This window comes from Miniopterus natalensis, chromosome 9 (genome assembly GCF_054644295.1).
Source record: "Miniopterus natalensis isolate mMinNat1 chromosome 9, mMinNat1.hap1, whole genome shotgun sequence".
Classification (NCBI taxonomy): domain Eukaryota; kingdom Metazoa; phylum Chordata; class Mammalia; order Chiroptera; family Miniopteridae; genus Miniopterus; species Miniopterus natalensis.
Window position 1 is genome coordinate 65407884 of NC_142089.1, and position 18232 is coordinate 65426115.

At 39.9% G+C, this 18232-nt stretch overlaps 1 protein-coding gene across 2 annotated transcripts in view; it reads left to right on the forward strand.

Annotated features, from left to right (window-relative positions):
- The window catches only part of KIF13A (kinesin family member 13A), a 180121-nt gene that overhangs the window by 62223 nt on the left and 99666 nt on the right, over positions 1 to 18232 (forward strand). For both annotated transcript variants that reach the window (XM_087820628.1, XM_087820627.1), the window contains exon 3: positions 6178 to 6190. In XM_087820628.1, coding sequence (XP_087676754.1) covers positions 6178 to 6190 — 13 coding nt within the window. The remainder of the gene's footprint in view (positions 1 to 6177; positions 6191 to 18232) is intronic.

Sequence of the window (18232 nt, forward strand, 5' to 3'; positions counted from 1 at the left end):
CTCACTTCAGTGGAAAACTTAATCTTGGAAATAAAAATAAAACAAGATAGTTAAATGTATGGAGCTTCCAAACCACGTATTAATTGGAGTCAAGTTTAGTAGTAGCAGATAGACTGAGAATTAGCCTGAGAATGGCCTCCCAGAGGCCATTCTTTTGATTTTAAATCAGGAATTGGTGCTTTGTGCTGCTTTTTTTTTTTAAAGCCTCACTGCATGATACATTTGAAGACAAAGCAAGAAAATTGCACAAGAAAATTGCCCTGCTTTCTCTGCTCAGTTTTGTTTTGGTTAACCTAGTGTAGTTCTTGCCAGGTTCCCCCAACTGGGAATTGCAGCCATGGCGATTAGGGGCGGAGCTCTGTCAAGTGGCCTGGAGAATGCTCCACAGAGAGGACCTTGCCCGGGCTTCCTGGTGGCCAAGGTCCCCAGCTGTAGGCGGCTGGCTGTGTTTTGTTAGTAAGGAGGAACTATTCGGGTGTCACTTTCCTTGACAATATTTGAAAAAAAGGCAGCAGAGCTGTTATCAATGGATAGTGATTGCATAAAATAATGCCATGGAACTTATAAAACTTTCCATTTGCTTTGTGTACTCATTTTAATTTTGGAAATCTATATAGACCATATAGACGAACATTGTTATGTTGGATTAATGGTCACAGTGGGTATACTCATGTATTCACCTCAAGTTTTATGTTTTATTGTAATCTCTTTTAACCAGTTAATTACATAGAAATGAAAATTGCCTCTGACACATCTCACTGGCTTCTGAGAAGCAGTATTAAAATTTTCAGAAGGAACATTTCTTTTTCCTTTTTAATTCCAATCCATCCAGGTCGATACTTTTGTAAATGTTGGAGGAGGGTGGCCTGGTAGCGTTTTTACCTCTAAAGGAAGGCCAGGGCGGTTGTGCCTTGGAGAGTATTATTTTCTCCGAGACCAGTAACAGACAGTGTGTGGACTGCCAGCAGCCCTCAGACTACACTGTGAGGAGCATGGGCCTGTTGTTAGTTCTAGATTGTGTCCAGGTAGTAGCCACCATAAAGGGAAAAAAGCTCTGTGTTTCTCTACTCTCAGCACTCTGACCATCAAATGTGCTGGGGGTTTCCCGCACAGACCAGCTCCAATTCTCTGCAGCACCCACTGGATGCCCTACAATTCAGTTCTATTCTGACACTGTTTACCTAGAGTCAGCATCAGATCCCACATGTTAAGGACTCAATCCCACAAAAGTGTCCCCCACCCCCCTTCAGATGCCAATCACCAGGTTAGGTTGGTCTTCTGACCTACTGGCTGTCAGTGGAAGGTTACCATGAGCCCCTCCTTGGGTTGGATAATTTGCTACTACAGCTCACAGAACTCAGGAAAACAGTTTATCAGTTTAGTACAAAAAACATGTAACTCAGAAACAGCCAGATGGAAGAGATGCCTGTGGCAGGGCATGGGAAAGGGGCTCAGAGCTTCCATGTCCTCTGGGTGCTCCACCTTCCCAGCACCTGCACCTGTTCAGCAACACGGAAGCTCTCTGAACCCACCTATTAGGATTTTTATGACGGCTTCGCTATGTAGGCATGATTGATTAAATCACTGGCCAGCTCCTCTCCCCTCTAGCTCCTCTCCTCCAAGTTTGGGGTATTTAGATTTTAGGCTCATCCTGAGTGACATTCAATTATTTTTATTAAAAATATTTTTAGCCAACCAAACTTTTTTCAGAAGTGCATTTACAGTTACTGGTGTCAGAGTGGAAATGAACCTGACATTAGGAGAGGTTGGAAACTCACAGATTGGTTGATTAGGTCCTTTAACAATAATCCATTTAATTATTTGCAAGCCACTTGGTGAGTAACATGAGGGCTGTGGTCAGGTCCACGTAAAGGGTCACCACTGCGTGCTTCCTGCCTAGTCAGTGGAGATGGTATGACCCATGCCATTAAACTTGATCAGCCCTATGAAGTATGCTGACATGTTTGCTGGGGTAGCACACAGATTGCTCACAGCTGTGCAGAAAGAGAATGATGATTAAAAAATTGAAATTTATGGCATTATACTTACCAACTCTTGTGACCCTGAAACATTTTTGGGATCATCAGAGTTTTAAAATAAAATTAATATATAAAACTTGAACTGATTAGGAAATTTCCAGTAGGAATTGTAAGACTTTGCTGTTTTTACTCACTTTGTTTCAGAAGTTTATTACTTCTATTATAAAGTTGATATATTTTATCTCACTGTCCATTCCAATGGACTTCAGTAGTGAAACTGTCAAACTATAAATATTCATCCTGGTCTTTTGGGCACATCTCACATTGATGATGTGATTCTGCTCTTTAGTACTTAGTTGAAAATTCTAGGTGTCACTTTGGAAAAAGGAACCAAAACTGTTCGCTCCCTTGGGTTCTGTTTCTGATGGTGACCCCTGACCTTTTATTGCTGGCATTTCAGGTCCTTAAACAGTGCTTCTAGGTTCTTCAGCTGGTGATAGGGTAAATGACTACTACTTTATAGATTGAAAGTAAATGACAAAATTTTAAATATTAGGCCATTTTTGAATGAAGTCTGTCATTATAATTTAAACCATTCCTGTGGCCACTTTGTCAGCTGTCATAGGAATTTATTGTATCCATGTAGCAGCACACGGGACAAGATGTCATCCGTGATCAGCCCTATGAAATATGCTGACGTGTTCGCGGTTATGCACCTGCTCTCGGATCTTTGCTGAAAACATTAATATCATAGTTTAGTTATTAAAAGGTATCTAACTTTATACATGTTTATGTAATTATTTCCAAGTTTTTTTTTTCTTTATTCTTTTCCTTCCTTTATTGTACATGTTTTCTTTTTTTTAATCCTAACCCAGGGGCATACTTTTATTGATTTTAGAGGAAGGGAGATGGAGAGAGAGGAGAGAGAGAGAGAAACATCGATGTGAGACTGAAAGAAACATCAGTTGGCTGCCTCTTGCATGTGCTCTGATCAGGAATGGAACAGCAATCTCCTGGATCTTAGGTCGATGCTCAACTGCTGAGCCAGGCCGGCTGGGTCATTTTGAACATTTAAACTTTCTTTTAAGAGTATAGTGACCATCCATGTATCTGTTAGTTTTCTCCCATAATTGTCAACATCTGCTGTCCTTGTTTGAAGAGCATATTTTAAACACCATGTTTCTCTTCATTTTTGTGAAAAATTTTCTCTACTGCCAAAAAAAGTGCTCTCATTCTTTAACTCCAAGTAACTTTTTCCTGGATGAAGTTTAGTTGAGCTGTGTTGACATTTTGCATGCATTGTCCAGGAGGGCTCTTTGTTGTAACAATGATAGCATCTGACATTCATTGAGCAATAACATTTGCTAATGGTGTGTAGTGTGACCCTTGCCATCACATGTAATCCCTCAGCTGTCCTGAAGGAGTGCTCTTCTTTCCCGATTTTATAGACAGAGAAACTGAAGTTCAGTTCAATAAAATTGCCTAAGATCAACATAGTTAGATGGTGGCAGAGCTAGAGTTGTTTGGCTGAACTCTCACCACTATAACCTGTATTACTTGTTATAGAAATTCCAGCCAAATTTAATTATGCCAAGTAGGATGTAGTCCAAATACACCAAAAAATCAAACCACAAGTCTTTCCACAAGTACAAAATTAGTTTTTCTTTTGACTTTTATTGAAAATAAGAGCAGGTTAAGTGGAATGGTAATGTTTAAAGAGATGTAGTTTTCTTTAGATGAATTTTGGGACTATTAGTTTTTTATTGTAAATGCATTTGGAATTAAAATTTTAAACTCAACAGCATATTAAATTTTGAGATAATTGAAGTCGTTTTCCCCTTCATTCATCTCATTTCAAGGTGTGTAATGGGAGTACCATATAAAGTCATTCCACACCTTGCAGCTGTATTTCCATCCTTACAGAGGTAGTGGCTCATTGGTCAGCAAATCTTACAGATTCTGCCTTCAAATGGCCTTTTTGTTCTCCTTTCCATCCTACTTTTCTCTTGCCTTTGCAGCGGTGCCAGCTCACACAGTACCCTTCTATAGTAAGGATCCTTGTTCTAAACTAAATGACTAGTAATTGGGTAGCAGCAGATGAAGTTAGTGGCTTCTCCTTTTTCCCTACTGCCCAGTGTCCATTTATCCTTAACAAACTGTCAGAAACACAAAAGATGGTAGCTGAATGATATTGGCATTCCTATATAATGTGCTACCTTTCTAAGTGAAAGGGGTACACTTTTCAAGTACTTTAAATGCCTACTTTAAGTAGGATTGGTTTCCTAAGAAAAGTAAAGAAAACCACATTGGAATGTCAATGAAGAAAGGATAGCTTTATTGTTGGACAGCTACAGAGGTCAGTGTACTACTAGCTACAGACCAGCACTTGTTCTTTGATGCTAGTGATGATTATCGTTCATTCGTGGCATAAAGGAAGCACAGGAGAACCCTGGAGAGATCCCTGGGGTTCCTGTTAGCATGCTCCGCCTCATTAGGTTACTTGGTTCATCATGGCCTAAATGCGAAAGGTATATTTTACATACTTGGTTCCACTCCTTACTGAAACCTAAGTGACTTTTCTTTCCTTTGTTAAATATAGCAGTGATTTAAATGGCTTTTTAAAAATAAAGAAGCAAAATAGGAGAAGGCTTAGTTAAATATTATACTACCTTCTCAGAACAGATGCCTTCCAGAGCAGTGTTCCACTTAAGGAAATTTTCCTGGCAGAAACCTGAAGCTTGACGCACAGAGCAGAGATCCATGGCTTTCTTAGAATTAAAAACACGTGCATTTTTATTATAACAACTATAAATGTTTATCTTGTTTTAAAGGGTAGACACAGAATATTGAGACCTACTTGGAAGCAGCCAGAGATACCAGCTTTCTAGTTAGAGTCCCCTCTTAAACCTGAAGACAAAACCCACATTCTCATTGTGCATAATGTCTGAGGTAATGACATAGGGCTCGTTTCCTTCCAGCTAATTTGTAGAATTTCAAGAAGATGAATTTCCAGTTTCATCACTGTAGGAATGTCATGGTTTTCTTTCCCTAGATTTAAAAGTTTAGAGTTGTCTACCGGACTGTGGACGCCGTGGACAGTCTTTCCTTGCTGCTGAGCTTTGGGTTTTATTGGGGCCCTCAGAGGTCTGTTGGACCCAATAATGGAGAAGGCGTACCATGCTATTGGTACCTGCACCCTCATGATTCTGTTCCTGTGAAGGATTAAACCCATGGGACACACTCCCTCATATCTATTTAACAATAATTTTACAGTGAATAAATTGACAATATTGGAAGGTCATTAAGAATAACCCCATCAGTGTGGAGAAGACCTGGGGGGGGGGGAGGGCAATGCAGGGTGGAGGGGGGGTCAATGGTGGGAAAAGGAGGGACATCTGTAATACTTTCAACAATAAAGATAAATTTAAAAAACAAAAAACATCAGAAAGGCCAAGAGCTGTCATAGGATCACATGCTATGGAATATAATTCAGTGCCTTAATTTTGTACACAAGGAAAACATTTATAAAACAGCCTAATGGTTTGTTATTTTTAAGATGATTTCCTTTTCAGAGTTTTCTTCAGGTGCAATTGCAGTCATTTTTGAGTTATTAACATGCAAAACTGAATGTTAAAAAAAATGCATTTGTAGTTGGTGATGGGGGAAAGATGTAACTTGCTTTTAAATTTCAATTCAGAGTTGAAATATGTGAAAATTGTCATCTAGAACCATGGTTTTTAAGTGGGGGGAAAATCCCATATAAATTAGAGTAATTATCAAAGGAAATATACACATATTTTAATAGCAATTTAAGAAAAATTTAAATATGAAAATTGATGTAAATGCATTTGACCACATGCATTGTGGTTGCAGCATCTTTATCTTGATGCTTTTCTGTTGGGATCTTTTAGAAATCATTAAAAATATCTCTGAACGACTGGATTTGTTCTATTAAACCAGGAAAGAAATTCATTATGCCTGTACTGTATTTTTGAACAAACAAAAGAGTTTATCATTTCAAGCAATTAAGTGAATTTGGCCTCTGATCTTGTTGAAGTCACAATATCTTTTAGATCATGTTATCAGGATGCTGAGTTTCTCTTATGTTTTTTTCTTTCATTGCTGCCTTCTGATGTGGCTGCTGTGTTCACAACCCTCTCTACTTCCGCTGCTGAAATTTCTTGTTCGCATCATTAAGGAAACCTCCCAAGGTAAGCACTGTTATGCAGTTTGGCATGCATACTGGCGAAGTGTGTAAAGATCCAGGATTTTATCCGTTACAGTAACCCATGTGGAACGCCTGTCCCCTTGAGAAGAAAAATTTCTAATGTAAAACTTAAACTGTGAACAAACAATTAATGTTGGTAGTGATATAAAATTAGACTGAAACTCCTCTGCATGTACAAAGCAGTTTCATACATTTCATTCCTGGCATTAATGCTCTGGTCCTATCAGGTTACTGTTTCTGTGTGATTAACGATGAAATGAGGCTCAGAGAGATAACGCAGCATGTCCTGATTCCCAGATTGAGTAGATGAGGGAGCTGGGACTGTCCAGTATCACCACCTAGGAAATGGAAGGATGAACGAGTAACATCACAGGATGATAGTGTGTAACTGTGGTTATTGACTGGACCAGCTGTGTTTTCTGTGCCCTCCTTGGAATAGTTGATATCATCAGAAAAATTCTCCCAACTTTTACATAGAGCTTCAGCCAGCCGCCGGCTCTGTGCTCCACTGGAATTTCTAGCCAATCACAAGAGTCTGCTAATTGGCGCCATCCCCTTGCTCTGGCCCGCCTTTAATGGCATGTTTACCAGTGAGAAGCCCAAAAGTTAGACAGTCGGTGGGGAAAAAGAATATGAGAAGCAGGGGATCTGAATGACCACCTCCTAAATAATTGAAAGCTGATTTTCTTATCAGTGAGCATTTTATTGGGTATCAAAGGGACACTTAGTGCCAAAAGGAAGGAGAAATCCGACTAGCCCCTGACCAGTGATACTGGTTAAAGCTTTTGTTTCTGAGATGCGATCAAGACAGGCTACACCCACACACATTATAAGGTCAGAATCTAAGATGTGTTGGGTGAGGGTAAGGAATCCAGAATAGATTAGGCTTGCTTGACTCTGTGGTTATGAGGGACAGTATAATTTAGCTTTCGGAGTAAGGAAAGCCACTAAAATGCTAAATGCTACCCTTCATGTTTATCGAAGGCAGGGTAGGAATTGTCCTTGGCATTGAGAGTTTCCAGCAAGGAAGGCAAGCATTGGACAAATACTATGAGATCTGTTAAGAAAGAAGACATATATGCTGTTACAGGAGTGGAAGCACCGGAATCCCAGCCAAATTTGGAGGATTAAGTTCTCTGAGCAGCTATTGATGTGGATATAGTCCCTAAAGTTTGCAACCCGAATAGTATCTCTGCTACTTGGAAAGTTCCCCTTAAGTAGCTCTTCTTTCCGTTGCTGTTCATTCCTAGAGGTTTCTGAACGGACTATCAACCTTGTGAGATATTTAATTCTTTCCCCCTGAAAAAGGCAATGAAATCCTAAGCAATTCCATATGTGGCTACTTAGTGAAGGAGAAACACTGAAATGAGAAGAGGCATAAAACCACATTTTAAAAAAATCACTAATTCTTTATACACAGAAATGTTCTGGTTCCTTTCTATCCAGTGTGTATATAGCTTAGTGGTTTTACTAGGTATCCATTCTATTGATAGTTTCTAAGAAGTGTCATGAAATTTTTAAAATAAAGTGAATGTTAAATCATCACACGTGTGTGTGTGTGTGTGTGTGTGTGTGTGTGTGTGCCATAAAGAACATCTGGAAAGTATAAAGACCGTCTTGAAATCAAATAAGTGACACAATAGAGTTAAATTGTTTTAAAAGACAGTAAAATAGATAAGGCCTTTTCTTGCAGAAGCTGTAAATATTGAAAGCAAATAGGAGAGGGAACAGTACTTTTAATGATGGTTATATAAGAATAAAATTTTATTGACTTAAAACAATGAGATTTTGACATGAATAATTAGCACAAGTATCAGAAAAGACTGTTGGTTCAATTTAACAAATAAATAATTATTCTGGGCAGGAAACAAGTACTGCGTGAATCAGACCTGGTCTGAGCATTCTAATGGAGGTGGGGCAGAGAACATATGCACAGTGTAATATATAAAATCATTTGTATTAAAGGCTATAAGAGGTAAAATATTTGTGGGATTCGTAGGATGCAGAGTCCTGTCCTGACTCCTGCATAACTGAGGACAGCTAGGACTTGACAAAATATTAAAAATCTATGCTTGAAGGCACTGGAGAAATACCAAATTAGTGAGGTATCGCCAGATAAAGATCCAAGAGAAGGTAGAAACTTAGAGAGCTTAACCTGGCATTTGGTGGGTGCATGTCTTTCAGATAAAGGCAGCTAAAAGGCAGAGCAGTTTCTGATAGCCTTGCAGGGCTTAGGGGACCTACCGGGACAAAAGTGTTGGAGCTCAGGGTCTGCCTTATTCTTTGGGCTGTCAAAGTGGATTGAGACCCAGCCTTGGGTGAGGTATAAAGGTGAAACAGAAGTAAACCAGTCCTTGCACATGTTACTGTGTGGCTGCAAGGTCTTTGTGTGACCTAGGAAATCTCAAGCTAAAATTGGATCAAAGTGATCTTAGAATGCAGGCCCCCATAGGCACTTGGCAGAAGCAAGTGTAATCCTAAGTCTCTAATGATTCCACAAATGGTTTTAAAAATAGTGTCCAGCCCTGGACGGTGTAGCTCAGTTCATTGGAGTATCGTCCCGTGCACCAAAAGGCCTTGGGTTCGATTCCAGTCAGGGTACATCCCTAAGTTGCGGGTTTGATCCCCTGCTGGAGCCCATGCAGGAGGCAGCCAGTCAATGTATCTTTCTCACATCGATGTTTCTCTCTCTCTTCCCCTCCATCTCTGGAATTAATAAAATAAAATTTAGAAAATAAAAATAAAAATATAATGTCTAGCACACAATCAAAGATAAAGAGGTGTATGACCAGATAAAGCAACATGTACAAAAACTAGCAGAAATAATAAGTAGACATAGTCCCACAGGTGTTTCAAATGTTCAGATTGTTAAGCATGAAGTTTAACATAACTATGCTTATTATATTCAAAAAGTAAAAAAATAAGATTTTAAAATGTTGGAGAGGACTGGAAATTATAAAAAGTGACAAAACAGATTTGGAAAATAACCCAATAGAAGTTCTCACCCTGACAAACCCCAAACCAAAATTAAAAACTTAGTATTAGGGCTTAGCAGCAGGATAGATCCAGCTGAAGAGAGAATTAAATAACTATAGGGATAGGTTACCAGAAAATATTAAAATGAAGTACAGAAGAGGCAAATGGTATTGGAGCAACTGGTCATCCACATGCACAGAAATGAATCTAGATACTGTCCTTATAGACTTCACAAAAATTAACTCAAAGTGGATCATAGACCTAAATATAAAATACAAAATTATAAACTGCTAGAAGATAAAATATGAGAAATCTAGAAGATCTGGGGGTTGGGGATGATTTTTAGATACAACACCAAAAGCATGATCCGTAAAATTAAAATTGATTAGTGGGATTTGTTTAAACTTTTGCTCTACAAAAACAGTGTTAAGAGAATGAAAAGGAGGTCACAGCCTGGGGAAAAATATTTGTAAAACACAACTGATAAAGCGGTGTTATCCAACATATTCAAAGAACTCTTAAAACTCAACAGTAAGAAAATGAATTTTCCAATTTAAAAATGGGAAAAAGACAGAAATAGCAGCCTCACCAAAGAAGATAATGCAAATGGCAAATATATACATGAAAGTGTTCAACATTATATGTCATTAGGGAATTGCACATTACAACAGCAATGACATATCACTACACACCTATTAGAATGACTAAAATCCAGAAATCTGACTAGCAAAGCTTGTGAGGATGTGAAGTACAGGAATTCTCATTTGTTGCTGGTTATAATGAAAAGTGGTGTAGCCACTTTGCAACATAGCTTTGAAGTTTCTTACAGTGCTAAACATATTCTTATGTGACCACCGAGCAATCACGCTTCTAGGTATTTACCCAAATGAGCTGAAAACCCGGTCCACACAAAAAGCTGCACATGAGAATTTATAGCGGCTTCATTCATAAGTGCCCCAGACTGGAAGCAACCGAGATGTCCTTCAGTAAGGGAACGGATAAACAAACGGTGGTACATCCCTACAGCAGAGTAGTGTATGAGCTATCAAGCAACGAATGACGTGAAGGAACCTTAAGTACAAATTGCTAAGTGAAAGAAGCCAGTCCGAAAAGGCTACATACGCTATGATTCAAACTTACATGACACTCTAGAAAAGGCAAAACTATAAAAAAAAATTAGTGATTTACCTGGGGCAGTGCTCATAGCACATGGCAGCTACACAATCACTGTTGAATGAATGAAGAAAGGAAAGAAAGATCTGCTAGAGCAGAAGGACATTCACCAGTTTAGCAGAAAGAAGGGTGAAGTCCAGCTACATTATTAAGTTACCTTCACTGATGGACAGAGGCACTTAACTGGGACCAAGCCAGAGGACATCCTCTCCCCCCCCTCCCCTCCTCCCTTTCTCTCCCTCCCCTTCTTCTCCTTCTCCCTCTCCTCCCCCTCCTATTCCTTTTTTTTTTTTAAATATATCTTTATTGATTTCTGAGAGAGGAAGGGAGAGGGAAAGAGAGAGATAGAAACATCAATGATGAGAGAGCCATTGATCAAGCCCACAACCCGGGCATGTGCCCTGACAGGGAATTGAACCCCGATCACCTGGATCCTAGGTCGATGCTCAACCGCTGAGCCACGCCTGGCCGGGCCTATTCCATTCTTAAGAAAACCCAAATGCCAGGCTGGTTCATGATCCCGATGCTCCTCTCTGGCCTACCCGAAAGGGAAATGCCCACTGGACCTTACACATCTTACCACCAACTTGGATTCTCTTGTCTTAATTTGTGTTTTCCTAAGGAGTATTTTTTCACGTAGCCTGTATTTGGGCAGTTGTTGAAATTATGTCTGATTGTGTGATTATGGTAAATAATAATCACCTACCTGCAATATTATGTATAAAGATTTTGTGCATTTTACTAAGAAATATTTCAAGGTAGGAGTGCTGGTTAGGAGAAAGGAGGGGCTGTTGTTTTGAATATTTGGTTGAGTTATCACTGTTCCTGCCCTACTGTTATGCAGGAAAGGTCTGACATTCTTTATATCCAGTCTTGGAACCGTGCACTTAGAATGCTATTTTTGTTGTTGCTATTAATAAAAGGTACCTTAAATCCAGCACTTAGAATATGCCAGATCCACTTTAAATCCACATTAAAATGTAATGCAAACTTGGGTGCCTTCAGAGAGAAGGGAAAAAAACAACAAAAAACAATGGTCCCCAGGAAGAGTGAGGAGAGGTGGGATGAATAAGTGAAGTACATGATTTTTTTTTTTTTTAGGGCAGTGAAACTGTTCTATATGATCTATAATGGTGGATATATGACATTATGCATTTATCAAAACTTGTAGAACTGTACAGCTGAAAAGAATAAGCCCTAATGTAAACTATGGTGTTCTGGTATTAATAATAAGTCAGTATTGGTTCATCAGTTATGACAAATATAACACACTAATGCAAATTATTAATATTAGGGGCAACTACTGGGAGGTGCTTGAGAAGAGGGGGGCATATGGGAACTCTCTGTACTATCTGCTCAATTTTTCTGTAAACCTAAAACTGGTTTTAAAAATGAACTAATATGAAAAGAATAAACGTAATTTATCGTATTAACAGAATAAAAAAGAAAAACCATGTGCTCATCTCAGTATAGATACAGAAAAAAAGCATCTGACAAAATTTGACATTTATGATACAGATGCAGCAAGCTAGTGGTACAAACTTCTTCAACATGATGAAGGGCATCTATTAAACATCTACAGCTGTCATCATACGTAATTTTAAAAGACTGAACACTTTCCACCTCAAAATGGGGAATAAGGCAAGGTTAATGGTCTAGCCTCTTCTATTCAGTATTGACTGGAGTTCCTAGCCAGTGCAATAAAGCAAGAAAAAGAAATAGAAGAAATTCAGATTGGAAAGGAGGAGGCAAAGCATCTTTCTTTATATACAGGAAGGTCCTATAATTGGAAAACATTAAGACTCTCTAAACAAGTTCCTAGAACTTACAGGTGGCAATATTGCAGGAAAAAAAAAAAGTCAAAATACAATTTATATTTCTATATACTAGCAACAAACAATTAGAAAAGAAAATTTAACAAAAACCCAATCACTTACAGTAGTTTTAAAAACATTAAATAATTAGGGATATACTTAATGAAAAATGCACATTACCTTTTTTTTGGTGTGTTTTTTTTGTTAATCCTCACTTGAGAATATTTTTTCCCACTGGTCTTTTAGAGAATGGAAGGGAGGGAGGGAGGGAGGCAGGAGAGAGAGAGAAACATCAGTGTGAGAGACACATCAACTGGTTGCCTTCCACACAAACCCCAACAGGCTGGGGAACAAACCTGCAACCCAGGTATATGCCCTTGACCGGGAATCGAACCTTCAGCCCCTCAGTCCACAGGCCGATGCTCCAACCACTGAGCCACGCCATCCAGAGCAGCACATGACTTTCTTATTAAAGCCTCGCATATATTTGGTAATTTGATTGTAGACAGATGTTCCAAGAGACGGAAAAAAAGAGAGTGTTGACTGTGTTCAGAGAATGACAAGGCACAGAGTTGGGCTAATGATACATAAAGGGGGCTCCTGGGTGACATTATCTAGAAAGAGTCTGAAACCAAATCTAGCTGTGGAAGACCTTGATGCCAGGGTTGGACCCTGATACCTTCAGTCTCTCAAATGTCTATTTTGAATGAAGAGGTGGCGGCATTGAGGCTCCCTTTCAGAAGGTTAATCTGAAAGCAGAGCGCAGAATGAATTTGATTTGGTCGGTGGGGAGGCTGTAGATGGTATTCGATAAAATGTGCCAGAAAAGCGGTAATAAGGGCCTGTACCAAAGTAGTGTCATGGGGAGAATTATCAAAACGTTGCAGAAATAAAGTATCTAGGACTTGGCTGCTGACAGCATATGGGAGAAGATAATATAACACAAAGAGTCAGAGAGGACTCTGGGGTTTCAAACTGAGTGACTGAAAATTCAGCAGGAGCTAAAGAAGAAAGAGCTGGTTTGGTGCAGGGACAAGCTGATGGGTTCAGCGTTGGAGTGGGGTGAATTAGAAGTGATGGCAAAGCATTTGATATAGATGTCTGACAAGGTCTGCGGTGTCTGCCCTAGGAAGGTCAAGTCAATTCTTGTTTATAAATTGTCTTATACTAGGTATTTGACTTTTTCTTTTTGGTTAGTGTTACTTTTTGTAAATTTGCACTCCAAAGCGGAGATACAGTTATTTCAGCATAAGCCAAGTGCATTCCTTTTAATTCTTCCACAGTAGCATATTATGCAGTGTTACAGAGTGTGTTCTATTTCACTTAAAAAGAAAAGTAAGCTTTTAGAGAAACATGGGGACACCTGCTTTATGCCTCCTCTTTAATTAAAAAACAAACAAAAAACAAACAAAGAGTCTTTGTCGCATAATTTTCAGAGTTGAGGTAGGTGTGTTTTTCCTTATCAGTGTGACTGTAGCTTTGAGACCAAGGTTTTTGTCTTAGAGGTAGAAGTCAAAGGGGAGAGTTGCTTGTTAGTTTAGCTGCCTTCTCATAAACTTTGGGTTTTGGCAGGAGGTGGTACAGAGGAAAAAGATGTCTGTGGAGACTCGCTGTCTAATTTTGCCCTCATGTGACTCTGTGGGAAAGAACAGGAAAATGTCCTTGGTCATGGTAGCTTTGCCTTCAGAAGCCCAGTTCCAGGTCTCCCAGATGGCTGCTGGACCGTCCAGAACATTCTAGGACGACCCTTCACCTTTCACGCTTTGGTCATACCTAACACAAGTACCTTACCTTCCTAAGGAGCCACATTCAACACATGTGGATTAAAGCAAATGAATTCTTCCTCCTTTTTCTGTTTCCTTCCTCCCTCCTCTGTATTTATTGAGCACCTTCTGCGTGCCAAGTGAACACTACAGAGTGGGAAATTTCTCCGCTCAGACCATCAGACCCTGTTACTTAAGACCAAGGAGATCGATGCTTAGGGAATGAATTGGCCAAGACCATCCAGAAGGAGAGCTTGGCGCCAACCCCAGGTTTTCTGAGTGCTGGCCTGGCGCTGTCTCAAACACTTTCTGTTATACCACATGGTTGTAAAGTTGTTTTTCTACTTGGTGGGTTTTGTGGGGGCAAAGATGGGAGGAAAGCGCGAGAAGGAAGAGTTTGCAGAAAATGTAAATACCTGCAAGATCACTTTGTTTAGGGTCATGTCCTTTTTTTTACTCAGTTCACTTTTTCTCATGATCATTATGTTTAATATCTTATAAGTTAGTGTATGATTTATTTGACCAATTTGATTTTGTTATAAATTCACTTTAAATGTTTTTTTAAATCTTACTTGCAAGTGAGGTTGGTCACTACCAAACATCAGGGTGTTTAATCCCTCAAAATTATGAACGGAAGAAAATGACATGAAAGCGAAATAAAGTCGTTGCTTTTTAAAGGCAGTGTCATTCTTTAAACTTTATTAAATTTATTGGGGTGACTTTGGTTAATAAAATTATATAGGTTTCAGTATGTGCATCATCCGTATATTGCACTGTGTGTTCACCACCCAAAATCAAGTCTCCTTCCATCTCCATATATTTGACCCCCGTATGCTTTTCTGCACCCCACAGCCCCCTCCCCTCTGGGGGCCACCATACTGTTCTCCGTGTCTGTGAGTTTCTGTTTGTTTGTCTTGTTTGTTACTTTCAGTTTTCTATTCCACATATGACTGAAATATGATTCCTGACGTTTTCTGTGTAATTCCCCTTAGCATGATATTCTCAGGACCCATCCACGTTGTCGCAAATGGCAGTGTTTCACCCCTTCCTGTGGCTGAGTAGCGCTCCACCGTGTGCATGCACCGCACCTCCTTCACCCCGTCCTCCGCTGGAGGACACTCGGGCTGTCTCCGTGTCTCCGCCACCATGACTAACGCTGCAGTGCACATAGGGGTGCCTGTGTCTTTACAAATAATTGTTTTCAGACTTTCCAGGCGGATACCTAGAAGAGGGGTTGCTGGGCCATACATATGTTAACTCTGTTCTTTCTTGAGGAACCTCCGCAGTGTCTGTACCAGTTTACCTCCCCCCCAGCGGTGAAGACGGGCTCCCTTTCCTCCACAGCCTCTCCAACACTTGTTATGACCTGTCTTGTTGATAATAACCATTCTTATAGGTATGAGGTGGTATCTCATTGTGGGGTTGTTTGTTTTTGGGAGGGGGGGTGTGTTTTAACTTATCTTCGTTGTTGAAAGTAGTACAGATGTCCCCGTTTGTCCCCATTGACCCCTTCCACCCCATACCCACTCCCCGCCCCATTTGGATTCTCGTTTCCCGGACAGCTAGTGAAGTGGAACATCTTTTCATATTTGTTGGCTATCTGTATGTCTTCCTGGGAGAAGTGGCTGTTCAAGTCCTCTGGTCATTTTTAAATTAGATTGTTTGGGTTTTGCAGCTGCTGCTGCTGTTGAGTTATGTGAGTTCTTTATGTAATTTGGATATTGACTCCTTATTGCAGTTGTTGTTTGCAAATACTGCCTCCCACTCTGTTGGTTGCCTTTTCGTTTTGTTGATGGTTTCTTTTGCTGTGCAGAAGCTTTTGAGTCTTATAGAATCCCTTTTATTTACTTTTTCTTTTACTTCCCTTATTTTTGAGGTTAAATTCATAAACTCCTCTCTAAGGCCAAGGTCCGTAAGTTTGGTACCTATGTTTTCTTCTATGTATTTTATTGTTTCAGGCCTTCTGTTTAGGTCTTTGATCCACTTTGAGTTCATTTTTGTGTATGGTGACAAAGAGTTGTCCAGTTTCATTCTTTTGCAGGTGGCTTTCCAATTTTCTCAGTATTTATTGAAGAGTCTTTTCTCCATTTTATGTTTTTGGCTTCTTTATTGAAAATTATTTGCCCATGAGTTTATTTCTGGGCTCTCAATTCTGTTCCCTTGGGTTGTGTGTGTTTTGAAGGCAGTATCCTTTAAAGAGGCATATCAATATACCCCAAACCCGACTTTTTTAAATGACTCAGAAAAAAAGTCGTCTTTTTTCAGCTTATGCCTCCTAAAGTGCAATTTCATTCTGATTTGTTTTACAATCTGTGACTGTCATCATTTTCTGTTGCCTTTATCACTTTGCTTTGTGAATTTCTGAAAGCTGAGTGTTAGCCTCAAAAATGATGAGTTCTAGACATGTGCTTTTCAGGATAGCAGCCATGTAACCACATATGGCTTCTGAGCATGTCATACATGGCTCGTCTGAAGTGAGATGTTTTATAAGTGTAAAGTAGACACCAGACAACAAAGGTAAATATTTGGCTATATTGGGTTAAATAAAATATATTTTAAACAATTTTAATCTCTTTTTCTTTTTAAATGTGTTTACAAAAACATTTTAAGTGCCCTTACAGGTTTGGCTCGGTGGTTAGAGCATCAGCCTGCGGACTGAAGGGTCCCGGGTTCATTTCTGGCCAAGGGCACGTACCTTAGTTGCAGGCTCCATCCCAGGCCCCAGTCACGTCCTGTGAAGGTGGCAACCGATCGATGTGTCTCTCTCACATAGATGTTTCTCTCTCTCCCTCTTTCTCTCTCTCCCACTATCTCTGAAAAGCAATGGAAAAGATATCCTCTGGTGAGATTAAAAAATAAAAATAAAATAAAAACATTTTAAGTCACATATTTGGTATTATATCTCTATTGGACAGCACTGTTTCAGACCAAACACATGGCTGAGTGTGAAACATTTTTCAGCACCCACCCTAAGGCTCTTACTGTCCGTTACCCAGTTAAATGCAGCTGCCCTGCTGTCCTTCACATTTCTGCCTTTCTGTCTGGGTCCATGAGCAAAATGGCACCATAGCCTTCCTGCTGTGCATTTTTCCGAGGAATTATTTTTACTTATCCATTCAGATGTCATTAATTAGATAAATATTAATTGAGAGCATTTGTAAAAAGTATCCTATGGGAGTTTGGGGGGCTCAAGTGGTTCCTGCTCTCTAGAATTCATAATGTGGTCAGGAAGATTAAGCATATATAACACTGCAAGTAATGGGTAATAAATTATGATGAACATCATCATTCATTGTTTCAGCGACTCTGGAGGAAGAAGGGATATAGAGCTAAAAGTGGGGCTTGAGCAAGGCCTTCAGGATGTGTAGGATTTCAAAAGGAAGAAATATGGGATGGGAATCGAGATGTATATGAGGAACAGAAACAAAGTAATTGATGTTAAAGGAAAACTCTTTTCTTTACTGATAACACTTTTGACACCAAAGCAATTCTCCAGTTCCCTTTGGACACCAACTGGGTGTCCTACAAGTCAATTCAATTCTGCCACAAACTTCCCATACTTAGTGCAAACCCACAAGTTGAAGGCTCAGCCCCACAGACTGCCCTCACTTTAGACACAAATTGCAGGTAGTGGGTCCCCAGGTTACCCACACCTCCATCTGACTTTGCTTCAAATCAGGGTTTCCCAAGATCCCCCCTTCAGGTTCAGTAATTTGCTACAATGGCTTACAGAGCTCAGGGAGACATTCACTTCGGTTTACTGGTTTATTGTAAAGGGAACAGACAAATAGCCAGGTGCAGTACGTAGGGTAAGGTCTGGAAGGGTCCTGAGCACAGGAGTTTCTGCCTCCCTGGAGTTGGGGTGTGTCACCCTCCTAACACATGGCTGTGCTCACCAACTCGGAAGCTCTGTGAACGTTGTTGTTTAGGGGTTTCTGTGGAGGTTTCATCATGTAGGCATGATTGATTATTCACACAATCCCCAACCCCTCTCCCTTTCCTGGAGAGTGAGGGTGACATGGGGCTGAAAGTTCTAGGCTGATCAAGGCCTGGTCTTTCTGGCATCCAGCCCCCATCCTGAAGCTATCTAGGGTCCCACCATGAGTCGCCTCATTAAAACAAAAGAGGTTCCTGTCACCCAGGAAATTCCAAGGGATTTAGGAGCTCTGGGAATGAAGAACAAAACTATAGTTCTTACAATATTACAGATACTCTACCTTTAGAAGTGCAGATTCTGGTGAGAGTGTAGAGCCTCAGAAAGGAAGCTGTGTTTTAAAACCCTAGGAAAGTAGGTAGCTT